Source organism: Chelonia mydas, chromosome 3 (genome assembly GCF_015237465.2).
Source record: "Chelonia mydas isolate rCheMyd1 chromosome 3, rCheMyd1.pri.v2, whole genome shotgun sequence".
NCBI lineage: Eukaryota > Metazoa > Chordata > Testudines > Cheloniidae > Chelonia > Chelonia mydas.
The window spans coordinates 190612-217989 of NC_057851.1; the positions used below are offsets into that span (position 1 = coordinate 190612).

The 27378-nt window shown below is 42.6% G+C and overlaps 1 protein-coding gene across 1 annotated transcript in view; it reads left to right on the top strand.

Moving 5' to 3' along the window:
* Positions 1-27378, top strand: part of ZNF512 (zinc finger protein 512) — a 61267-nt gene that overhangs the window by 2472 nt on the left and 31417 nt on the right. Inside the window, 5 exon segments of the mRNA XM_037893572.2 lie at positions 17651-17781; positions 17784-17843; positions 20782-20871; positions 25895-25981; positions 27155-27279. Coding sequence (XP_037749500.2) covers positions 17651-17781; positions 17784-17843; positions 20782-20871; positions 25895-25981; positions 27155-27279 — 493 coding nt within the window.

The window sequence follows — 27378 nt, forward strand, 5'->3', positions numbered from 1 at the left end:
GATCTTTTCTTTTATCAGTTTTAAACGTAATGTCTTTCAATTTTGTTGGCTGTCTCCCTGCTCTTTTATTGAGAGGGTAAGTAGGAACATTGAATCCAACTTCTCTGGGCCTGTCATTTTTTATCCTGCTGTCATATCCCTGCTCTTCTGTCGCCTCACTAAACTGAACAGTCCAATCTTTTCAATCTCTTGTCCTACAGAAGCAGATAGGGTGGCCACCAGAAATGAACATCATATGCCCAGTGAGGGTGAGGCTCTGACTTATATAATGCCATTATTGAATGCAGCGTAGTTGTAGCTACGTTGATGCCAGGATATTAGAGAGATAAAGTGGGCTCCAAAGCTTGTCTCTCTCACCAACAGAAGTTGGTCCAGTGAAAGATGTTACCCTACTCACCGTGTCTCTCTAATTATAACTAGGGCTGTCAAGCAATTAAAACAATTAATCATGATTAATCGCACTGCTAAACAATAATAGAAGAATGTTTTTTACATTTTCAAATATATTAATTTCAATTACAACACAGAAAACAAAATGTACAGTGCTCACTGTATATTTTTGATTACAAATATTTTCACTGTAAAAAACAAAAATAGTGTATTTCAATTCACCTAATACAAGTACTATAGTGTAATCTCTTTATCATGAAAGTTGAACTTACAAATGTTGAATTATGTACAAAAAAAACTGTATTCAAAAATAACAATGTAAAACTTTAGTGCCTACAAGTCCACTCAGTCCTACTTCAGCCAATTGCTCAGACAAACAAGTTTGGTTACATTTGCAAGAGATAATGCTGCCCGCTTCTTGTTTACAATGTCACCTGAAAGTGAGAACAGGCGTTCGCATGGCACTGTTGTAACCGGCGTTGCAAGATATTTAAGTGCCAGATGCGCTAAAGATTCATATGTCCCTTCATGCTTCAACCACCATTCCAGAGGAGATGCATCATGCTGATGACTGGTTCTGCTCAATAACAGTCCAAAGCAGAGCGGACCGATGCATGTTCATTTTCATCATTTGAGTCAGATGCCACCAGCAGAAGGTTGTTTTTCTTTTTTGGTGGTTCAGGTTCTGTAGTTTCCACATCTGAGTGTCACTCTTTTAAGACTTCTGAAAGCATGCTTTACGCTTTGTCCCTCTCAGATTTTGTACTGCACTTCAGATTCTTAAACCTTGGGTCAAGTGCTGTAGCTATTTTTAGAAATCTCACATTGGTACTGTGATGCTCTGTATCTCCGGGGGACACCCAGCAGCCCCTTGTAAAATGATTATGTGATATCCAGTGCAAAGTTTGTCATATTGGGTGTCTTCGGAAGGCGCATGATGTACTGAGCATTGTTGTTATAGGTTATAATTTCATGTAGGTAGTCATGAGGTTGAAAATGTATCCCCATGGCTTAAAATAAGCCCAGGCAAAAACTCTGCAAGAGCAGAAAGGCAGTTCACACCTCATCAGGGCGTTGATGAGACAAACCCAGCCCAACCACAGAGGAACAAAGGGTGATGGCCTAGGGAGCAAAAAAAGAATCTGTTAGTCTCTCGAGGGAGTCACCCCCCCTTCCATTGGTTAGTTTGGAACTGCGATGTGGTAATGCTCATCTGACTCTGAAGGGGGTGGGGGGCAAAGCCAAGAGGGAAGAAAGGACATGGTAAAAGGGAGAGACATTTGCCATGCTCTCTCCCTCTTCCACCTACATCTACAGACACCACATCAAGCGACTGAAATGCTGATCAAAGGGGAGAGCCTGGTTGAGGAGCAACCATCTAGCCTGTGGTGAGAGGCATCTAAGTTTGTAAGGGCATTGAAAGTGTTAAGATCAGCTTAGAATGCGTTTTGCTTTTATTTCATTTGACCAAATCTGACTTGTGTTTTGATTTATAATCACTTAAAATCTATCTTTATAGTTAATAAATTTGTTTGTTTGTTCTACCTGAAGCAGTGCGTTTGGTCTGAAGTGTGTCAGAGGCTCCCCTTGGGATAACAATCCTGGTACATATCAATTTCTTTGTTAAATTGACCAAGTCATATAAGCTTGCAGCGTCCAGGGGGCATAACTGGACACTGCAAGACGGTTGTCTCTGGGACCGGAGATACTCGCTAGTGTCATTCGGTTGCAAGTAGCTGGGAGCAGCTTACATGCCAGAGGCTGTGCGTGAACAGCCCAGGAGCGGGGGGTTCTCACAGCAGAGCAGGTTAAGGCTGGTTCCCAGAGTCAAGGATTGGAGTGACCTAGCAGATCACCGGTCCGGATAACACCAGAGGGGAACATCACAGGTACCTTCTTTGCATTTGTCAAATTTGCAGTGACAGTGTTCGTAAATCAAACAACATGTGCTGGGTCATCATCCGAGACTTCTGTAACATGAAATATATGCGGAATGTGGGTAAAACAGAGCAGTGGACATACAATTCTCCCCCAAGGAGTTCAGTCACAAATTTAATTAATGCACTATTTTTTAACGAACATTATCAGCATGGAAGTATGTCCTCCGGAATGGTGACTGAAGCATGAAGGGCATATGAATATTTAACATATCTGGCATGTAAATACCTTGCAACACTGCCTACAAAAGTGCCATGTGAACACCTGTTCTCACTTTCAGGTGACATTGTAAATAAGAAGCAGGCAGCGGTATATCCCGTAAATGTAAACAAATTTGTTTGTCTTAGCAATTGGCTGAACCAGAAGTAGGATGAAATGAACTCGTAGGCTCTAAAATTTTACATTGTTTTGTTTTTGAGTGCAGTTATGTAACAAAAAAAATCTACCTTTGTAAGTTACACTTTCAGGATAGATTGCACTACAGTACTTGTATGAGGTGAATTGAAAAATACTATTTTTTTTGGTTTTTTTACTGTGCAAATATTTGCAAACAAAAATATAAAGTGAGCACTGTACACCTTGTATTCTGTGTTGTAATAGAAATCAATATATTTGAAAATGTAGAAAAACATCCAAAATATTTAATAAATTTCAATTGGTATTCTATTGTTTAACTCTTTAATTGCAAAAAAAAAAATTTTAATCACATTTTTTTTTCAGTTAATCACTGGAGTTAACTGCGATTAATTGACAGCCATAATTTTTTTCACCATCCTATTCCTTTAGCATTCGAACATTTTTTTGTTTGTTTTGTTTTTGTGTTTTTGACTGGTTCTGCCCACAGTGACCCACAGATCTTTCCTGGTTTGTACAGTACATTTAGAAGTCAGTAGTATATGTGAATAGTGAATTATTCCTTCCATTGTGCATTTCTTTGCATTTGTCAACATCCGTTGACATTCATTTGCCATCGGGCTGCTCGTTTTCCCAAGTTTTCTTAGGATCCCTCTGAAGTTTCTCCCCATTGCCTCTATCTGTGACCAGTCTACATAATTTGTCATCTGCAAATTTTGTCACCTCCCTACTAACCCCCTCCTCCAGATAATTATTACATTAAGCAAGCCCCATCCTTGAAAGGGAACTTTGTGGCACCTGCTGTTAACCTTTTGCCATGAAGAAAATTGACAATTTAGCCCATCTTTGTTTTCTGTCTCTTAGCCAGTTTCTAATCCATGATAGAACTTGACCTCTCGCCCTGGACCACAGCTGTTTTGTCACCTGAGTCAGTCATATCTTTACTAGGCACTGGATTTGGGGAACCACTGTGTAGCTTTTCTCAACACTGTGCCATCCATATCTTCAGTGTTGTAATGCTGTGAAGATGTAGATGTCCAGCCCATTTAGAACAGGAAGGCTATACACTCTGGGTTCCCAAGCCTGAAGCATAGAGGGCTATTGAAAAAGGGTGGTTCTGACTGCTTGATATTGAAACTTAGTTAGGCCTGAGATGTTACTGAGGAGGGCGGTGGAAAATGAGACTTTGGGTGGGACTAATGGTGGGCAGCTGAGATCCTTATTCCCTCTTGGGAATTCATATGGCACCTATCACCTTGATGTCTTAAGTGCTGTCCCAACCTGGCAAGGATTCGTTTGAAGACCCTCATTTCATAATGGAGAGAGAGAAACTGGAATGGAAAAAATGACAAACGATTTGGTGAATAAGACACAGGAGAAAAGGTTAGGAGACATGAGCGTATACAACCCAGAAACAATGATGGAGGGTGACAGGAGAAAAAGTGTTGAAGCCAGGTTAGAGGCTAGTGATTCTTACTGTAGAGCAAGTAAGAACAGGCTTAAACTGCGATAGGAAAAATATTAGGAAAAAGTAATACTTTAGAAGTTGGAACAAGTTGCTGGGGATCTGATGCAATTGCCATCAAGTGAGAAAGTCCAGGCTGAGTTTAATCACCCATTTATTGGGAATGAATGGCTTGGGATAATGAAAACTTCATTGTGCCCCTGTGCAAGAAAAGGGATTAGATCTCCCACTGCATGGGTTGGTCCCTATTCTAATTCCTTTACAAGTTCACCCAGGTTTGAGGGGAGGAACAATTTTTTTCACTGAAGAGGCCAGTGCTTCCCCTTCATAAGTGTTATGACAGAGAGAGATTAGTAAGGTGCAGTTTATTATGTGAACTGAAAAACTAAAACAAGAAGAAAAATCCTTATGGTATTATCCTGAATTGTTCCTCTTTCTGTTTTGCTAGGATACAGGACCTCGGCACAGACAACAGAAGATCAAGAGATCTCGCGGGGGGGGGGAGAGTATGCATACGTTTCTCGTGAAATCTGGCTAAGAACAAGGAACAAAGCTGAGAAATTCTCACCATATCCCATTAATTGTAAGATTTTGTTTCAGGGGATTCTTGAGTAGGAGTAGAGAGGTTATTTTACCTCTGTATTTGGTACTGGTGCAACTGCTGCTGGAATACTGTTTACAGTTCTGGTGTCCATAATTCAGGAAGGATGTTGATAAACTGCAGAGAAGAGCAACAAAGAATAACTAAAGGATTAGAAAACAGACCTTGTAGTGATAGGCTCAAAGCGCTCATTTAGTTTAGCAAAGAGAAGATTTAAGGGCTGACTTGATCCCAGTCTATAAGTACCTACACAGGGAACAAATATTTTAAAATGGGCTCATCGGTCTAGCAGAGAAAGGCCTAACATGGCTGGAAGTTGAAGCTAGACAAATTCAGACCGGAACTAAGGTGTTCATTTTTAATGGTGAGAGTAATTAACCGCTGGAACAATTTACCAAGTGTTGTGGTGAATTCTCCATCACTGACCATTTTAAAATCAAGATTAAACATTTTTTTCTAAAAGATATGCTCTAGGAATTATTTTGGGGAATTTCTGTGGTCTGTGTTATACAGAAGGTCAGACTAGATCAGCAGTTCTCAAACTTCATTGCCCCGTGACCCTCTTCTGATGACAAATTACTACACAACCCCAGGAGAGGGGACCAAAGCCCAAACCCCACCACCCCAGGCGGAGAGGCCAAAGTCAAAGCCTAACGGCTTCAGCCCTAGGTGAGGGGCCTGTAGCCCTGGCGACCCCATTAAAATGGGGTCGTGACCCCCTTTGTGGTCCCGAACCACTGGACTAGATGATCATAATGGTCCCTTCTGGCTTATGAATTTATTAATCATATGTTGCTCCAGGTGTTACCTAGTGCAATGCCGAGTCTGCAGACAAAAGAAATAAAAGCTCCAAGAGTCAATGATTCTATGATTCTAAGTGCTGTCTCCTATACCTATGCAAGCATGGAAGGTCCTAAATGCAGGACAATGGCCTCTTCTCCTGAAAGTAACCCCTTCCCCTCAGACACACACAATTCCCCACTCTGGCACAACTTATCCCCCACTACTTTCCAGTTTTTGTGCAGGGGTGATGAGGCTGTTAGCTTCATGGTGGGGGAGCATTAGTGGGATAGTCGGTGCATTCACCACTTGGCAGAATCCCCCACCTGAAGGAAGCAGAGATCCTCCAACTGTTGTTACAGCTTATGGGCTGTGGTTGCAGCAGAGTGTCTCAACAGCTAGTCCACACAATGCTGCCAGATTGGTGGGGGATATTTGTTTTCCTTCAGTAGTTCTTCTGTTCTCCATTTATACGTGCTTTGCAGAAGATTGGGGCCACATTTGGTCTTATGAAAGTTCTGAACATCTTAGACAACCAACATTTTAAATGTTGACATTGAAAACTATTTAGCTGCTGATCGTATTAGTGGAAACAGCCAAGTACTCCAGGGTTGTGGGCAGAATTTGAGACGAGAACATACCACTCCATCCATCTGACTCCAGGTGGTAGCAGATCATTTATAGGTGACATTATTTAGCACTAAACTCCAAATCAGAAAGTCTTAATATAGAGTAAATCACAGGATTTGTTATGATGCTGTCTGCTGAGCCACAGGCCATGCCAACTAAACGTAGGAGCAGTTGCCACAGGTGTAAACATTTGTGTATTTGCAGCTCATGCTGTAAAAGCTCTCAAATGTTGTGTGTGCAACAAATGTCCACAACTGTGCAGTCTGCACCTACAGCATGGTGACAAACTCTGGCTTGATTTTCTTATGAACAACTCTCTGGAGGTGTATTCTCTAGTAGTACTAGTGGTCCAATAGCCTCTAGTGGCACCTGCTGCTTCACGCCATAACCTGGTATTTACATCTCTTTGGAAGGCTATTATTAGATCAGCTCTGATCTGGAGTGTGGATTAGAATGGCCCCTTTTCATAGATGACAAAATGGATCATTATGATCATCTAGTCAGACCTCCCGTATAACACAGACCAGAGTACGTCTCCAAAATAATTCCTAGACCATATCTTTCAGAAAGATATCTAATCTTGATTGAAAAATTGTCAGTGATGGAGAAGCCACCATGACCCTTGGTAAGTTGTTCAAGTGGAATTGCTCTCACTGTTCAGCTTTTACACCTTATTTTCAGTCTGAATTTGTCTAGCTTCAGCGTCCTGCTATACCTTTCTCTAATTGTTCCACGTGTAGGTAATTAGCGTATAGTCAAGTCACCCCTTAACTTTTTTTTTTTAAGCTAAGTAGATTGAGCTCCGTGAGTCTATCACTATAAGGCTTATTTTCTAAATTTTTAATCATTCTTGTGGCTCTTCTCTGAACCCTCTCCAATTTATCAATATCCTTCTTGAATTGTGGACACCAGAATTTCACACAGTATTAGAGCAGTGGTTGCACCCGTGCCAAATACAGAAGTAAAATAACATCTTTGCTCCTACTGAAGATTATCTAATATGTGCATTTCAGGATTGCATTAGGTCTTTTGGCCACAGCACCACACTGGGGACCTCATGTTCACCTGACTATCTACCGGGACCCCCAAATCGTTTTCAGAGTCACTGTTCCGCAGGATAGAGTCCCCCATCCTGTAAGTATGGCCTCCATTCTTTGTTCCTAGATGTATACAGTACATTTAGCCATATTAAAATGCATATTGTATGCTGGCACCCAGTTTACCAAGCGATCCAGATTGCTCTGTGTCAGCAACCTATCTTCTTCCTTATTTATCAGTCCCTCAATTTGTGTTATCTGCAAACTTTATCAGTGCTAATTTTATGCCTTCTTCTAGGTCATTAATAAAAATGTTAAATAGAGTAGGGCCAATAATAGGTCCCTGTGATACCACAGTAGACACCACACCCATTTGATGATGATTTCCTATTTACAATTACACTTTGAGACCTCTCAGCCAGCTTTTAATCCATGAATATGTGCCATGTTAATTTTATCTTGCCAGTTTTTTATTCAAAATATGTTGAGTACCAAGTCAAATACCTTACAGAAATCTATAGTGCATCAATACTATTGCCTTTATGAACCAAATTTGTAATCTCACCCAAAAAAATAGTTTGACAGGATCTGTTTCCCTAAATCTATGTTGATAGGCATATATTATCCTCTAATTCTTTATTCATTGAGTCCCGTATCAGCCACTCCATTATCTTGCCTGGGATCCATGTCAGATTAGCAGGCCTATAATCACCCAGTAGCACCAAAGGTACTACTAAAGGTAGTATGGTAGTATTGTGCCAGTAAATTCATGAGATGTTGAATTGCTTTTCAGCTGGCATCAGTTTTCTCTGATTTTCTGAAAGACAAAAAAAAAACACAGATCTACCCCTTTTGGGCAGTCAGTCATTGCTTAAAATATTTCCTTTTTGTACAAATACCCTTGTTAATTGCAGGCAAAACAGAGGAATTACCTATATTTTTTTGTTATTTGTTTTATAGGCAGCCCAGGTTTCAGTGGCCTCTACCTTATCAGTTAGGTAATTTGCATTAAAACAAATGCTTTCCGGCTTGCTTTTGGATCCACAGGTTAAAGATTCTTACTTTAAAAACAGGTTTCAGAGTAACAGCCGTGTTATTCTGTATTCGCAAAAAGAAAAGGAGTACTTGTGGCACCTTAGAGACTAACCAATGCTCAAATAAATTGGTTAGTCTCTAAGGTGCCACAAGTACTCCTTTTCTTTTTACTTTAAAAAGGGCATAATAAACTTTACCAGACTTTTGATTGCCTTTTACTTTTAACTCCTGCTGTCAAACACACAGCGACCTGAAAAGGAAGACACCCCCTATTGTAGCCCCTTGGAGCCTAATAAGATATTAATTAAGTAGCACTGTATAATTGCATTTCTTTGGAAAAGGGCCCATGTTTTCCAAAATGGCTGCAAAGAAATCAAGAATTCTTTTTCTTTCCAGTATTTCACAAAGTTCAACTGCTTAATTCTTTCCAGCAACTACAGAGTTAACTTCTTACTTTCCTTTCTTAAATCACTTGCTTATTTCCCAAAACGACACCCAATTAACTTAGATTTTACCATTCCAAGTATTATTCTGGGATTTACGTTTTCCATTCCTGTAATTATTTACTCCTCTTTTTTCATTATGACCTTCAAGTTTCCAACCTGTTTTCCAATCTCTCTATCTGTTGCCTGCCCGCTTGGGCCCGATCCTGTTTTTTTTCTCTGAACTGTCCCTTCCATGAGCACCAGCTTTGTTTCACTACCAAATTAACAAGGAGGGTGGGCTTCTTAACTAGCCCCCAGCCCTCCTGGTCTCTTTTCTTAAATATTTTCACTTACAAGGGCTACCCGAGTCCTCCCCCCATGAGGCTTGTCACCTGGACAGAAAGCATGGCTAATTGGCAAGCAAGGAAGTGACGGGCATAAGTCAGAAAGCTGAGGGTAAGCCGGAGGAGGGGCAGAAGCAGGCATAGCACAGAGTGGGGCTGGAGACCCCTGAGATGAATAAGAAAAGGAGGAGGAAAGAGGACGTCCTTTCGCATGCGCATAAGCCCAGTTGTCCCATACATACCAATAATCCATCTGGGCTGGAGCTTTGTTTTCCAGCCTTTTCCTAAGCGCTGTTAATTTTTCCCTAGCAAAGGAACCATCCGGTGGCCAGTCAAAAGGTGTTTGAGTTGTTAGTGCTGGCCACTCAACCTTGCACAAGATTACAGCTTTTTTTTTACCTAACCCATGGGTACCAGAAATATTCCCCCAATTCTCGAGAATTTCAGCCAAAGGGGTCCCCTTACTTACACTCTGCCCAGAACCCATAATGAGCTACCAAAAGGACACAAAATGTGCCACCTTATCGCCTAAGTGACGGCTCACACCCCGCCTCCTCGGAGTTCTCAAAGGTGAACTCACCCTGTGCCGGCTGGAGCTGTCCGAGAGAAGGAGTGTAGTCTCGGTTGTTGGGGCAAGCCTAGAGTCCCTTCGTGGTCGCCAAAACTGTTACGAATTACACCTGAGGGGACACGCACACAACTGCTGCGAATTTTACCTGGTAGGATACGCACACAAATGCTACGAATTACACCTGGTAGGACACGCACACAAATGCTGCAAATTATACCTGATAGGTCACGCACAGTTCGAATCTAGGCTGAGGCACATAAACAAAGTCCACAACTGCAGAGTTCCCAAAAGACACTAAGTTTATTACGCTCGAGCGTGGTGCCCCCCTGCTAGCCAGGAGGGGACCCTGAATACAGATTATACAAAGGCTGTATACTTTTTAGCAAAGCATGTTGCCCTCGTGCATCGGAAACCTTAGCCAATAAGCAAACCTTTTTCTCATCTACCACCTATCCCTGCTTGGTGCATTCCTCGTGCTAAACCAATATGTTAATTACACAGCATGGTCCTAAAGCCATGCATCAGTAACTTTTATTATCAGGATGGGAGGCCTCACATCAAAGGCCAGGAGATAGGGAGTTAGGGACTGACAAAAAACAGATACTGGGAGTCCAGGCAGGCTGGAGACAAGGAGGAGGATTTTCATAGGAATGCAGTATCTAAGGAACACTCCTCCTGGTGTATGATGTGCTTGCTTTTAGACAATGGTGGGCCCCAAACCAAAATGGAGTCACATGTGCTAACTTTTCCTTAACAGCACGCACACCGCAAACTGAAGTGAGGAGCTTTTTAAACCCAGGAGCCCTGATTAGCCTGCCTGTCTTAATTGATTCTAACAACTTCTTGATTGGCTGCAGGTGTTCTAATCAGCCTGTCTGCCTTAATTGTTCCCAGAAAGTTCCTGATTGTTCTGGAACCTTCCCTGTTACCTTACCCAGGGAAAAGGGACCTACTTAACCTGGGGCTAATATATCTGCCTTCTATCACTCTCCTGTAGGCATCTGGCCTGACCCTGTCACAGTATATTATTGGTCTGGACTTTAGTGTGCAAACAGAATATAAATGTGATCAAGTCATAACTTGTACTGAAGTTATTGTTAATTTTTAATTCTGTGATCAGTTCCTTTTTATCTGTCAAGATGAGGTCTCGTATAGACTGCTCTCATGTTAGGAAATTGTTACCTGTAATATTTAGAAATAGTTTTAATATTGGCATCATGAGACCTCTAGCATACATTACTCATATTGAAGTGTCTCAGGATCACACAGCTATTTTTTTCCTACATGTTATAGGAGCCACTCATCCTGTTCACTAGCGTGATTTGGTGGTCTGTAGCAGACACAGATTGATACCCCATCTTGTGCTCTATCTGTTAGGACATTGATTCGTAAATATTCAAGATAATTTTCTCCTGGTTATCAGTGTTAGGAAAGAGGTAGTGCCATTTTGGACATAGTGCCACTCCCCCTCCACTTTTCATAGAATAATAGAATATCAGGGTTGGAAGGGACCTCAGGAGGTCATCTAGTCCAACCCCCTGCTCAAAGCAGGATCAATCCCCAACTAAATCATCCCAGCCAGGGCTTTTGCCCACTTGATCTTCCTAAATAGGTTGTAACCTTTGATTTTTAACATTCCAATCATGGGAATCATCCCACCATGTTTCACGAATACCAACCAAATAAAATTTATGTTCATGAATGAGAAATTCCTATTCCTCTTGTTTGTTACCCACGCTCCTAGCATTGGTGTATAGGCAATTCAGTAATTTCTACTAGGGCTGTCAATTAATCTCAGTTAACTCACACAATTAACTAAAAAAAAATTAATCATTAAAAAAATTAATCGTGATTAATCGCACTTACAACAATAGAATACCAATTGAAATTTATTAAATATTTTGGGTGTTTTTCTACATTTTCAATATTGATTTGAATTACAACACAGAATACAAAGTGCACAGTGCTCACTGTATATTATTTTTTGTTATATATGCACTGTAAAAATGATAAAAGAAATAGTATTTTTCAGTTTGCCTCATACAAGTACTGAAGTACAATCTCTTTATCATAAAAGTGTAACTTACTAAATGCAGATTTTATTTATTTATTTTGGTTTCATAACTGCACTCAAAAACAAAACAGTGTAAAACTTTAGAGCCTACAAGTCCACTCTGTCCTACTTCTTATTCTGCTAATCGCTAAGACAAACAAGTTTGTTTACATTGATGGGAGATACTGCTGCCTGTCTCTTATTTACAATGTCACCTGAAAGTGAGAACAGGCATTCGCATGGCACTTTTGTAGCTGGCATTGCAAGGTATTTACATGCGTGCAGCTTTTCTTTCTTTTTTTTTTTTTTTTTTTTTTACATAATTCTACATTTGTAAGTTCAACTTTTGTAATAGAGATTGCACTACAGTACTTGTATGAGATGAATTGAAATTTTTTTTTGTTTACAGTGCAAATATTTGTAATAAAAATAAATATAAAGTGAGCACTGTGCACTTTGTATTCTGTGTTGTAATTGAAATTAATATATTTGAAAATGTAGTACACATCCAAAAATATTGAAAATAAATGTATTCAGTTGTTGTTTAACAGCGTGATTTGTCGCGATTAATTTTTTTAATCACGCAACTGTCCTAATTTCTACTCTTCATGTCCTTTGGTTCCTTAATTTTGTTCTCAACATTTCAGTTGTGTGCTGAGTGCTCATATCTTCCCTTTTTACCCACTCCACTCCTCTGCTCCTTTTGTTATTAATTTAATGTCCTCCTGACTACTTCAGCCAGCCTGTCTTCCTTCCAAACTATTCAGCCTTTCACCACATAGAAGGTAGACCAACGTTCCACAAAACCAAAACCTTCCTCCACCTACCTAGCCAGTGGTTCACTTCCAGAATCTTCTGCTTGTTGTCCTCTTTTGTTCGTAGGACAGGAAGGATCTCAGAGAAGTTCTCTTGGTCATTCTTCAGCAAGCTCTGAGTTCCTTGATGTCCTTTCTTACCTGCAAGATACCCCACAACACAGTGTCATTACTGCAGATATGAAGCAACACCAATGGATCCTTTCCTGTTGACTTCAAAAGCCTGTCCAATCTTAGAGTGACAGTCCTGTTGTCTGCCTGTTCCTTGCACAACGTTTGGATTCTTCTGAATATTGAATCCCCAACAATAGTCTGTCTTCCTTGGACGGTTGGAGGACTCTATGTGATTTTTCTTATAGGTTGGGCTGAGCTGCTGTCCACAGGTGTTTCCCATATATCTCTCCATTCCCTTGGACCAACTGGATCACGAGAGGTGTTGTCCACAGTTTCCATGTTTTGGATGTGGTATCAATTGGAAACTTCTAGCTGTGGAATTCCTTCCAGTCCTCTTCTCTCTTGTGGCCGTGGCGTACCCATCTTCATCTGTCTCCAGCCATGTAGAATGTCACTTTGACCTCTTGCCTCCAGTGGTTACGAGCTCCAAGGCCTCCTTTCTGACTTCCTCTCTCTCCAGCTTCTTTCTTTCTTGAATGAGGGATGCTGATACTTCCTGAGCCTAACTATCTGGGATGTCCTCAGCTTCTCTGATTCTCAGTAGCATTTCTACTTGCTCCTCCACTCCAAGAATCTTCTCCTCCAACACAGCCACCAGCTTGCACTTGATTCACAGGAAGTCCCTTCTGGGTTCAGGTAGAAAAGAAAACATGGCACATCCATTGCATTCACCATCACTGTTCATTGCTGGCTATCTTGAAATCACACGTAGAGCTGACCCTGGAAAGAAAGCTTCTCACACTCCCTTTCCAAATGCCCTCTGAAACTCCCTGTTAGCTGTCTCTGTTTATGGTTCTCAAGTTCACCTGACAAGTGACTCTTTATAGTCCAAATCTCCTTGCTTAGCTCATCTTAGCTCCGCCACTCACCATCCCCCGACCCCTCCACCCCGCTTCAAATGCACTTGTGTAGGTCTCCTTAATGTCTGTGAAGTGTATGTAGAATGATAACTTCCTTTTAGATGTGTGAGAGACAGGGTGGGTGAGGTAATATCTTTTATTGGACCAACTTCTGTTGGTGAGAGAGACAAGCTTTCAGGCTACATTGAGTACCTTTCCCAGACCTGAGGAAGAGCTCCGAGTGTTGCAGCTAAATATAAGGTAGCACATATTCTAAGGGACCCTTCAAGGTGAAGTGGTCTGTTAACATCCCTGTAGTCGTAGTCGATAAGCCATAAATTCAGTACTTTATTAATACCATGATTTTTAGGCTAGGTCTACACTATAGACCTTACAGTGGCACAACTGTACCAATGCAGCTGCGCCGCTATAAGATCTCTCATGTCACCCCTCTGTGCCGATGTGAGAGAGCTCTCCTGTTGACATAATTAAACCACCCCCAATGAGCGGCGGTAGCTATGTCAGCAGCAGAGCATTTCCCACCGACATAGTGCTGTCCACGTCTGTGCTTCTGTCTATGTAATTTTTGTTGGTCAGGGGTGTGGGTTTTTTCACACCTCTAAATGACGTAAGTTTTACCGACCAACGTGCTAGTGTACACACAGATGTTTTGGCTAGCAAAGTTATGAATTAACAGGCCACTTCACCTTTAATGGTCCCTTAGTTTAATATAAGTAGTTAGAACATATTCTATCTGTTCAATCTTATATTTAGCTGTGACACTCTTATACTCCTGGGAGCATTCTGCACCAAAAAGTTCTGCGCACTATATTTTTCAGAGTAACAGCCTTGTTAGTCTGTATTCGCAAAAAGAAAAGGAGTACTTGTGGCACCTTAGAGACTAACCAATTTATTTGAGCATGAGCTTTCGTGAGCTACAGCTCACTTCATCGGATGCAAACTGTGGAAACTGCAGAAGACATTATATACACAGAGACCATGAAACAATACCTCCTCCCACCCCACTCTCCTGCTGGTAATAGCTTATCTAAAGTGATCATCAAGTTGGGCCATTTCCAGCACAAATCCAGGTTTTCTCACCCTCCCCCCCCCCACACACAAACTCACTCTCCTGCTGGTAATAGCCCATCCAAAGTGACCACTCTCTTTACAATGTGTATGATAATCAAGGTGGGCCATTTCCTGCACAAATCCAGGTTCTCTCACCCCCCTCCAAAAACCACACACACAAACTCTCTCTCTTCTTCCTGATAACACAATCCTGGCCACTGTGGATGTAGAAGCCCTCTACACCAACATTCCACACAAAGATGGACCACAAGCCGTCAAGAACACTATCCCCGATAATGTCACGGCTAACCTGGTGGCTGAACTTTGTGACTTTGTCCTTACCCATAACTATTTTACATTTGGGGACAATGTATACCTTCAGATCAGCGGCACGGCTATGGGTACCCGCATGGCCCCACAGTATGCCAACATTTTTATGGCTGATTTAGAACAACGCTTCCTCAGCTCTCATCCCCTAACGCCCCTACTCTACTTGCACTATATTGATGACATCTTCATCATCTGGACCCATGGAAAAGAGGCCCTTGAGGAATTCCACCAGGATTTCAACAATTTCCATCCCACCATCAACCTCAGCCTGGTCCAGTCCACACAAGAGATCCACTTCCTAGACACTAAAGTGCTAATAAACAATGGTCACATAAACACCACCCTATACCGGAAACCTACTGACCGCTATTCCTACTTACATGCCTCCAGCTTTCACCCTGACCACACCACACGATCCATCGTCTACAGCCAAGCTCTGCGATACAACCGCATTTGCTCCAACCCCTCAGACAGAGACAAATACCTACAAGATCTCTATCAAGCATTCTTACAACTACAATACCCACCTGCGGAAGTGAAGAAACAGATTGACAGAGCCAGAAGAGTTCCCAGAAGTCACCTACTACAGGACAGGCCTAACAAAGAAAATAACAGAACGCCACTAGCCGTCACCTTCAGCCCCCAACTAAAACCCCTCCAACGCATTATTAAGGATCTACAACCTATCCTGAAGGATGACCCAACACTCTCACAAATCTTGGGAGACAGGCCAGTCCTTGCCGACAGACAGCCCCCCAACCTGAAGCAAATACTCACCAACAACCACATACCACACAACAGAACTACTAACCCAGGAACCTATCCTTGCAATAAAGCCCATTGCCAACTGTGCCCACATATCTATTCAGGGGACACCATCACAGGGCCTAATAACATCAGCCACACTATCAGAGGCTCGTTCACCTGCACATCCACCAATGTGATCTATGCCATCATGTGCCAGCAATGCCCCTCTGCCATGTATATTGGTCAAACTGGACAGTCTCTATGTAAAAGAATAAATGGACACAAATCTGATGTCAAGAATTATAACATTCATAAACCAGTCGGAGAACACTTCAGTCTCTCTGGTCGCGAAATCAAAGACATGAAGGTCGCTATCTTACAACAAAAAAACTTCAAATCCAGACTCCAGCGAGAAACTGCTGAATTGGAATTCATTTGCAAATTGGATACTATTAATTTAGGCTTAAATAGAGACTGGGAATGGCTATTTCCCCTTTTTTTTCCTACCCCCAGACGTTCCCCCCCCCCAGACGTTCTGGTTAAACTTGGATTTGTGCTGCAAATGGCCCACCTTGATTATCATGCACATTGTAGGGAGAGTGGTCACTTTGGATAAGCTATTACCAGCAGGAGAGTGAGTTTTTGTGTGTGGGGGGGGGGAGGGTGAGAAAACCTGGATTTGTGCTGGAAATGGCCCAACTTGATGATCACTTTAGATAAGCTATTACCAGCAGGAGAGTGGGGTGGGAGGAGGTATTGTTTCATGGTCTCTGTGTATATAATGTCTTCTGCAGTTTCCACAGTATGCATCCTATGAAGTGAGCTGTAGCTCACGAAAGCTCATGCTTAAATAAATTGGTTAGTCTCTAAGGTGCCACAAGTACTCCTTTTCTTTTTGCACTATATTTTAAAATTCTGGATATTTTATTTGTCAGAATAACGCTATGTAATCATGCCAGTTTCAATTATTTTAGTAATCTATTTCAAAATATCTGTCAGCAAGTATGTCTGTAACAATCCAGACACACACACAAATTCCTCCAGGAGTAGAGTCAAAGAAACCCTTACAACAACCCAGTTTCTGTTTCTCTGCCCCCTCCCCCCCCAGAGCCCAGCTGCGGGGCACCCTCCAGTCCAGACTCCTGCATCCCCTCTCCCGCAGAGCCCAGTTGCAGAGTCTCTTCCTCCTCCCCCCCCCCCCCCCCCGCCCCACTCAGGGATCCAGAGGAAGAAACAGCCAGATGCTGGTCCTGGGCTTTTATGGAGTTTCCTGCAGGATGCTTCCTTCCTTCAGGGCATGTTGAGAACTGTAGCTGCTGAGAACCCTCTAGCGCCGCCCCGCCCCCGCAGTGTCCTCTATTTGCGAGCTGGGTTCTGCTGGGTCCAGTGGGCCCTAGTGGCAGCCAGCAGCTCTGCAGCCCATTTCTGTGGGGAGAAAAAGGAAATTCTGCATGCACAACATTAATTTCTGAGCAAATTCTGCATTGCACAGTGGTGCAGAATTCCCCCAGGAGTAACTTAGTACCTTAGTAACTTAGTACGGAAGAAGAGCTCTGTGTGGCTCGAAAGTTTGTCTGTCTCACCAACAGAAATGGGTCTACTAAAAGGTATTACTCACCCACCTTGTCTGTCACATATCCTGGGACTGACTACAACACCAACAACACTGTATACAATATTCAGGATGTCTGTCCTGCAGACTGTATTCTGTCTTGCCTCTGTTTCCTTGTATTCCCCTGTCTGTCTGTATCCACCTGTTATCTCCTGTCTTATACTTAGATTGTCAGCTCTTTGGGGCAGAGACTGCCTTCTTTTTCTGTGTTTGTACAGTGGGTAGTACACTGGGGTCCGGGTCCATGACTGGGCTCCTAGACACTACATTACTGTTAATAAAATAGAAATTAGAAGGTTTACTGAACTGTGGGGTGGGCTTGAAGACTGGTTGTGAAGATGAAAGCAGCATGTTCTGCCGTGAGACTCATTGCATCGGCATGTGTGCATGTACCCATCTTGGTGTTTGTTTTATATCTAGGATTTCTTTTTTTTTCTAGGTCCGAGGAGTTTGAAACTAGTCTCCTAGGGTCGGACAATAACAATGAGTGCTTCAGTGATTCTTCTGCCTCTTCCAAGAGTCAAGTGAGCGGGAGCTCAGAATCTGGGGGCAAGCGGGCTATTCGCAGACCACTGACTGGCTGGAAATGAGAGGAATAAAAACCAATATTAATAAATCCTCAGAGAAGAAAGGTACTTTAGAGCCCGTAGTACTGGGCAAAGCTGTCTTCTCACTTATTCTTTTAATCAAGACTGAATATCTTTCTGAAAAATATGCTACAGTTCAAAACCACAAGTTATGGTCTCAATAGTGTCTTTTCTAGGTTAAGGAAGAATAACTGTCTCCACTGCAGAACTTATTGGTAAAATTCTGTGGTCAGTTTTGTGCAGAAGGTGGGGCTAAGTGATCTGGCCTTTAAGATCAATGAAACTATGACTACAGGTCTGCTTTTATCTGTGGGTGAGAGCTCTGCCAGTGTTTCAGCAGAATGCTTTGCATAGGAATTTTAAAACTAGGCTAGACAATAGAAACAACACTAGAACATATACAAAAGAGAGGAAGCCAGCAGTGGTCCTGGGGGTTAGAAACGGGCATGAAGTTGTCCTCTCCATTTCTAACATCTGTTATTTTCTGATTTAGAATGGGCTAGGGCCTTTTGTGCTGATGTACTAATGCATCTTGCATGTCATATCCCATGAGGTGAAACCTGTTAGTTAATGATGAGGAAGATCTCTGATATTCAGGTGTCTATACTGGATGAAAACTGGGGCAGTGTGAAAGGAGGCATGAACTTGGATGAGAAGGTTCTGCATGTGTAGGGATTGCTCATATCATGTCAGTTGAAAACCTGTCTTTGAGACACAAGTACACAGCAGGGGGGAAAATCTCAGTATTGCTAGCCCCAGGCATTCAAATATCATGAAATTGGCTTAAAAATCATGTTTTAAAAAAAGCCTTTTGTTTCTTTGCAATTTCTTTTTGGTTTTTGAGCTCTTACAGTCCACTGCGGTGCAACCATGAAAGTAGAACCTTGTTGGGTTTTTTTAACATGAAAGTAGAGATTTTCATGTAATTGGATTACTCCAGGAGCTGGGACTTCAAGACAAATACAAAATATCACAAGAGTCATGCTAAAACAATGAGAGTTGGCAACCCTGATTTTTGAGAGGAAAGATCCTATGGGTGTGCTGCATCAGCATTTGTGTGTCCTGTGTGTGGGTTTCTTCCCCCAGTGCGCTAAGTGAATCATAGAATATCAGGGTTGGAAGGGACCTCAGGAGGTCATCTAGTCCAACCCCCTGCTCAAAGCAGGACCAATTCCCAGTTAAATCATCCCAGCCAGAGCTTTGTCAAGCCAGACCTTAAAAACTTCTAAGGAAGGAGATTCTACCACCTCCCTAGTGGGGGAGGCCTGTCTATGTTCTTGCTGTCTCAGTGCCTTACAGCAAGCAGAATGCAAACTAGGCAGTAGTGGGTGGTCAGATGAGTCTTCCTGAAATCTCTTCTGTGATGGATGAGGAGCTTCCCCCTGAGAGTGGCTGTGGTGGGCAGGTGATTTACATGAGCTAATACAAACTCTTTAGCAGTCTCTGCAGCATGACTAATGGGGACCTGACTGGAAATTTGGGGAGCAGCAGCTGAGGGTCAGTTTTAGGTGCTGGTTGCCAGTTCCTTGTTCTGGATATGGGCCTAAGGATCCCAAATAAGGGGCTCCTTTCTGCATCTTTTCTCCTGGTTTGGCCCCAATTTCCATGGATATTGCAGAGGAGCAAACTCTTCCAGAAGGTATTTTATACTCCTTTTCTCAAACTTTCCAGTCCATTCTCCATCCTCTTGGTTCTGGCAGTGGGGTGTGTGTTGCTTCTCTCTTTCTGCGTAGAACCGGGGAGCAGTGCAGTACTTCCAGTCCTTTCAAGGTCCTGCAAAAAATTCTGCCTTCCTGACAGAACAACCACTGGTTCAGTGTTCCCCACTTGCTGAGTCTTCCTTTGGCCTCCCTTTGACTAGGCTTGTATGCAGTTCAACCACTAGGAAACCCAGGGACAAAGCGTGTTGAGTATCCATTACAGAAGGAGTTCATCCAAAATCTAACAACTTCCTCTTTCTGGTCTGTACTAACCACCAAATCAGTTTCAGCTCCAGCTGAGGGTTGGACAGGGTGACCCACTTGTTATTTCTTAGTGTAGACAGGGCCCAGGTCTTCAGCCTTGTTCCTCATAAGGCCCCAAGGTGCATGTGGCTGTTCTGTGTTACTGCTTACCTGGTTGTGAGCGGTTTGTGATGTTACTCTTCAGATCTCTGATTATTCTTTCTGACTCTCATGTCAGCTGTACTCCTTGCCTCCCACTTGCGCACAATGGTTGCTTCCTGTCTTAGGGTAAGCTGGCCCTTTAAGGGGGTTGAGGCTCAGTTGCACCTATTCCATACTTTTAGTTTGCCTCCCCAGGTGGAGGAAATGAGAGAAGTCATATGACTAAACTAGGCATGCTGGGGAAATAAGGGGAGCTTGTGATTCAGTCATAGAGGGACTGCAGAGATAACAGCGCTGGGAGTCAGTGCTGTATAAAAGAGTGTGTTGGGGGGGGGATCTGGGCGGGATGAAAGATTAGGAAGAGGGCAGTGGGTTGGAGGGACTGGCCATTTGACACTCCAGGGGACAGAAAGCCTAGTTGTTCGTGTTCCCAGGAGTGGGAATGCATTGAAAAGGTGAATATGAGTTCCCCCATGCTGCCGCCTAGCAAGGAGATGTAATGACCCCTGAGAACGAGGGGAGGATAGAGAGACTGAACAGAGCCCAGGTGGGGCTAGAGCTGAGCCCAGGAGAAGGGCAGGGTTGGAAGGGAAGATAGACCCTTGGGAAGGAAAGGCTGTGCCCAGCTTAATAGCAGGGCAGAAGACTATTTTGGCTTTGTGTTGGTTTGGACTCTGATATCCCAGAAGGGGTGTGGACTTTTTGGGACTTGGCCATGGGGCTAAGTCACCTCAGCAGCCAAACAATGTTGAACACAGAGAGAGCACCATTGGAGATAAGGGGAAACTGAAGGAACGGATGGAGATCGGCTAGGTGTGATGTTACACTCCCCGAGCCTCAGCAGGACTGACCTGTCTTCATTCTCTGACACCTCACAGGAGAATCACCTTCCAGGGGGAAGAGGAAATCTGAGCGAGAGGATGATGAAGATTATGAAGAGTTTTCCAGAAAGAAGCAGAAAGTTCCTGGTAATATGAATAATTTGTAGTTCCTAGTATCAGAGGGGTAGCTGTGTTCGTCTGGATCTGTAAAAGCAGCAAAGAGTCCTGTGGCACCTTGTTGACTAACAGACGTATTGGGGCATAAGCTTTCGTGGGTGAATACCCACTTTGTCGGATGCATCCGATGAAGTGGGTATTCACCCATGAAAGCTTATGCTCCAATACGTCTGTTAGTCTATAAGGTGCCACAGGACTCTTTATAGTTCCTAGCCACAGACCTGTGTGTGCTCTCATCTTCCTATGTTGTTACCATGTGCTGCTGGAGCCACGGTCCTGCACATGCTCTTGGCTACCTTTCTGTAGGGATTGTGCCCTATGCGAGCCCTCTGCTGCTGCTGCCCGTATTCTAATCCACAGTGGGGCTGGAGCTGTTCTAAATCTCACTCACCCTTGAAGTTTAAAGCAAGCCCCACTGAATAGGAGGTTAAGGTTTTGGACTGGGACCTGCGTTCTATCTCTGGCTTTACCACAGCCTCCCTGAATGGTGTCAGGCAAGTCACTCACACCAGATTTTCTGAAGTGGGCACTAATAGCAGGCTCCTTGTTTTCTGGCTGCCCAACTTGATACATAGAGTTTGACTTTCTGAAGTGCTTCAACTCACAGCGTTAGGTGAAGGAGACCCTGTGGATGCTCAGCTCCTTTGATAAGCAAGGTCCTGTGTGTCTTGAGTTGAGCACCCAGATTCTTGCCAGCTTCCTGAAGTAGGGGTATGAGACCTTGCTCATGGAATTAGTAATACTAGTCAGTGGAAAAGGTGAAGCTAGAACTCATGGTCTCAAGGCTCTCAACCCTAGGCCAATGGGTATTTTGGTGGGGGAAAGCAACAAGAAGATGTGGAGGAATACATATTTTCTTTGTCCTGTCTGTTACTCTGTGCCAATTGTATGGAGATAATGCAGGAATTGCAGCAGGGCCTAGGAACATGAACGGTGCAGATGGAAATTTCAGAAAATTAAAAGCATTCACCATTTTTATATGCCTATTAGAACTCATTGATTTTCCTTGTTTTAAAAATGGTGATTTTCCACCATGTTTTGTAACTTGGCCAAATGTGGGTGAATTTTCACAGGAAAAGCAAAAGGCACCTCTTGGATCCTACTTGCTACTCCAAATCACAGGCTCAAGCTATTCCAAATCAGGGAAGAAAACTGTAGCTGAAATTAGGCCGTTCTAGTGGAAAATGTTAGGTAATCTTCATTGTAGGCATTTCTACAGCCTTGAATATAATAATACTCCACATGACTTATGAGGTAATTTAATCCCCTGCTTCCAATTTATAATTTGAAAAGATCAGCAAAGCAAGAATTGTTTGCTGGAAAATCTACAAATGCAAGAATTTCACAAATAGCCAAAAGGTGTCAAATACATTATTTGTTACTCAGGACTAGAGGTAGGCTATAATTTGTAACCTTGTCTCTCATGTGCTCACTGATAAGTTATTCCAATAAGTAGTTTTTTTATGGTGTTGGCTTGGCTGTGCTGTAGCAAAGGCAGAGCTTTTATTATGCTCTCAGCTAGAGCTGTGGAAACGCTGAAATGCAGTGCTCTTTTCAGTCTTAATGTACAGCACCGTATTCAGGAAGGTAATCTCCCTAAAACAGTAACTGAATTTGAAGTATAAGAAATGTCTTAGTCACATCCCTGAATCGAGCAAATAGAATTAAAATATTACTACATTAGTTGCTTTCTTTTCAAAGATTAGTTCACTGTGCTGTACTTGGGGCTCTCCTTGGAAAGAGTCTAGAAGCTTCTGCTGGCACAGGATGTAGCATCTGTCCTTGAGTAAGGTGAACTTCTCCTGTCAGAGGAGCTTGACAGCAGTTGCCTGCTGCTTGCCCTTGGGTACAGTTCAAAATGTTGGTTATGATTTGTGAAGCATTGAATGGCCTTAGTATTTGTTCCCTGAAAGGAATGGAGGAAGGGATTGATCAGGAAAGAGAGGTATGTCGTGGAGATCAAAACATATAGGGTTAAAGTGAGAATTGCCAAAAGTCAGGCTGAGTTAGACCTTGAAAGGAAATTAAAACAAGCAGTACAAAATTCTTTAGACCTATAAATAAAAGAGAACAAAAAGACAAGAAATGGAGCCACTATGGAAGGAGGAAAGATTAAGAATGATCTAGGTATGGCCCAAAAAACTAAACCTTTGCCTCAGTGTTCAGTAAGGATGAAAATGTAGCACATGGGAATAAAGGCAGGATGGCTAGTGGAAAGGAGTTTATAGAAATGGAAATGACCACATCCAAGGTGGAAACAAAGAGTTAAATCAGGGGATCAGATAGTCTCCATCCCTAAATACTGAGTGACTTGGGACATGAAATTGCAAGTCCAGTAGCAAGGATTTTTAATCTAGCACAGTGGTTCTCAAACTTTTTTGTACTGGTGACCGCTTTCACATAGCAAGCCTCTGAGTGTGACACACCCCCACCCCCATCCCCCGGGCAGCTATAGACCTGTTAGTCTGACGTCTGTGGTCTGCAAAGCTTTAGAACAAATTTTGAAGGAAAGAATAATTAAGGACATGGAGGTAAATGGAAAAGGGGATGAAATGCAACATGGGTTTACAAAGGTAGATCATCCTAGACTAACGTGATATCTTTCTTTGATATGATGACTGAGTTCTTTGGCTCTACTGCATTTACTTTGTCTGTCTATCTGGACTTCAGTAAGGAATTTTACGTGGTACCACCTAGGGAATTATTACGTAAGAAGGAGAATATGGGAATTGGTATAGGAATTGTAAGGTGAGGAAGGAAATGTCTAAAAGGGATAGGTCAATGGGTTGTGCTGAAAAGAGAACTGTTCAGCTGGAGGGAGGTAATTAATGGAGTTCTTCGAGGATCTGTCTTCAGAGCAGTCTTTTTTGCTTATTTTCATTAATTACCTTAGGTCAAAAAGTAGGTGTATGTTAATGACATTTGCAGATGACACAAAGTTGGGAGGCATTGTCAGTACACAGGAGGGTTGGAATATTACACAGGAAGAATTGGGTGACCTTGAGGACTAGAAAAATAGAAATGGGATGAAATTTAATAGTAAAAAGTGATAAAAATTTCTGTGAAAAGCGGGAACTCTTAATTTGGAAACAAAGGAGCAGAAAGACCTGGGTGTATATATAGATCACAAAATGACCACAAGCCACCAGTGTTCATGCAGCCATGAAGCAAGATATTTCCAGAAAAGATAGGAAAGTATTCATACTTTTGTACAATGCACTGGTAATACCTCCTCTGGAATACTGTGTACAATTCTGGTCACCCATTTTCAAGAAAGATCAGTTGAAACTGGAACAGGTGCAGAGAGAGGCTACTAGGATGATCAGGTGCATGGAGAACCTATCTGACTAGAGCAGATGAGAAAAGATTAGCTTGTTTAGCCTAGCAAAACGAAGGCTGAGAGGGGATATTATTGCACTCTGTAAATACATGAAAAGGATAAACACCAGGGAGGATAAATGTTGGCACAAGAACAAATGGATATAAACTGACCATTTTTAAATTTGGGGAGGAAATTTAGAAGATTTCTGACCATCAGAGGAGTGAGGTTCTGGAGCAGCCTCCTAATAGAATGTTTTCCCCACTACTCCTAACTAGTTTTACAATGGAGTTTGGTAAGTTTCTGAACAGGATTATATCATGGGTTTCGTGCTATAGCAGGGAACTGGACGTGATGATCCAGGAGATCCCTTCCAGTTTTATGTTCCTTTCATACTTCTCTCCCCACATCCTATCATAGTGGTTGTAGTCTCCTGGGCTGCTCTTCCTGTGTGTTCCTGTTGCTTATTCTCTGGGATATGTGGTGTAGGATTCAGAGAAGAATCCCCACCTTTGGAACCTGCTTCCTATGGGGCACGCTAGAGCCCCAGTTGCATGAACTTCAGGGTGTCCTGTAGATCACATACTCTCTTGACTTACGCCTTTTACGTCTCCATTATTTGTGCAGTAGGGTTTTATAGTATTTATTTCTTGAGCCATATTTAACTAGCTTTGGATGCTGAGCTAATGGACTCCATTTTAAAATCAGTAAATAAACTTCAGTCCTCTGCAGAGAGAACTTGACCCTTGCAGTCCTTGCCTGCCAAGCCAGCAGCTTGAATAGGGCCCCTGCCCCATGAGCTCCACTTTCTGTCTAATGGGGGTGTCAAGGTTCCTTCCCCACTCTGAATTCTAGGGTACAGATGTGGGGACCTGCATGAAAACCTCCTAAGCTTATTTTTACCAGCTTAGGTTAAAATTTCCCCAAGGTACAAACTATTTTCCTTTTTCCCTTGGACTTTATTACTGCCACCACCAAGCATCTAATAGATATATAACCGGGAAAGAGCCCGCTTAGAAACTTCTTCCCCCCCCAAATCCTCCCCAAGCCCTACACCCCCTTTCCTGGGGAAGGCTTGATAAAAATCCTCACCAATTTGCATAGGTGAACACAGACCCAAACCCTTGGATCTTAAAAACAATGAAAAAGCAATCAGGTTCTTAAAAGAAGAATTTTAATAGAAGAAAAAGTAAAAGAATCACCTCTGTAAAATCAGGATGGTAAATACCTTTACAGGATAATTAGATTCAAAACATAGAGAATTCCTCTAGGCAAAACCTTAAGTTACAAAAAGACACAAAAACAGGAATATCTATTCCATTCAGCACAGCTATTTTATCAGCCATTTAAACAAAACAGAATCTAATGCATATCTAGCTAGATTACTTACTAAGTTCTAAGATTCCATTCCTGTTCTGTTCCCGGCAAAAGCATCACACAGACAGAGAGAGCCTTTGTTTCCCCCCCTCTCCAGCTTTGAAAGTACCTTGTCTCCTCATTGGTCACTTTGGTCAGGTGCCAGCGAGGTTATCCTAGCTTCTTAACCCTTTACAAGTGAAAGGGTTTTTCCTCTGGCCAGGAGGGATTTTAAAGGTGTTTACCCTTCCCTTTATGTTTATGACTGAGGGTTTGCAGAGTTAGGTTTCACAGATTTTCTCATTATTTACATTATAGCAAGGAAAAAGCAACGAGCTGGGGTGCAACAAAATCCCAAATCCAAAGGGCGTTATGTGCGAAAAGAGCCACCAACGTATGCAGCAGGTAAGAGAGACGAGCAGTGTTTAGGTAAGAGGTGAATGTAGTTCTGTGTGGTCAGTCCTGGGTAATGTTTTTCTATGATCTCAGTCACTTTGCTTTTGGCAAAGGAGTGTGAATACCATCGTCGTTTGGACCCGATGACATTGTAGGAATACCTAATGGTGGTGGTTGCAGCATGTTGCTCTTTACCACTTTCTGTCATTTAAACCTATTCTATGGTAACGTTCCCTTTCTAAGGCATGAAAATTTAGACTTTGTACTGGCAATGCATGTACAATGGTGCCTGGGGAGGGAATCACTTCTTGAATTGTGCAGAAATACATCAAGCTGGTTTCAGCCTAGACAACAGCAAAATATTCTTATTTCTTTCACTCAGCAGAATGAAGGCATTACTACAAGTCACCCCATGCCATAGCCTGATAGCCAGAGGCTCAAGCAACCCCTTCTGTAACCATACAGTAACACCCTTGTTTTAGAATGTTGGACCATATAACGTTCAGCCTTTGTTATAATAAGCTGAGTGACCAGTGGAGTGTCAACTACACCCACTCAACTCCCAGCTCCTATTCAGAAGGACTTATGATTAAGAACATAAGAATGGCCATACTGGGTCAGACCAGTGGTCCATCTAATGGTCTGATTCTCATCAGCCTCCCCACTGTCTCAAGGGGACACCTTTTAGAGTTACAGATAAGGAGGAACTGTATTGGAGCACGTTGCTGTAAGGATTCCAGTTCTGGCTTTCATTCTCTGAAACCATTTTCAGGCCAGAGAATCCTTGGAGCTGAAACTTCTCCTGCTAATTCTCAGAAAGGGGCCAGGAGGCCACACCTGTCCGTACGCTTTTCTTTGCCTGTTGTGTGGCATGGTCTTCTAGAGCAATTCCATGTTTGCATGAAGTAGCAAAGCCATTTATTAATGTACAGTGAAATCACATAGAAATCCTCATTCCTTCAGCCCCCTTCCTAGTTTCCAGTGTAAATGATCTGGGGAGGGTGAGGAGATCACACAACATTCAGATTTAGTTAGTAGAATGGGGAATTTGTCCCCCAGCAATGCAATCAAACCATTAACTTAAAGAAAAGCCCTTCTGCCAAAGCTAGAGAAAACCTAAGTTGTGTTTCATTTTGTTCTTGATTTTCCTCCTCTTCTTCCTCCATTCCTGTGATCTGACAGGCAGTGTGGAGGAACAGTGGTACCTGGAGATCCTAAATAAGGGCAGAGTTACCTGTCCAACATGCAGAGCTGTTGTCAGGAAGACTGTAGAGGGGCTGAAGAAACATATGGCCAATTGCAGACAGGTGAGAGAGACAGAATAGCACCATCTCCCATTCCTTTATTCCCCAGCTTAATGACCACAGTACCTGCCAGCGGGTACACAACCTTCAGACCATTAAGAA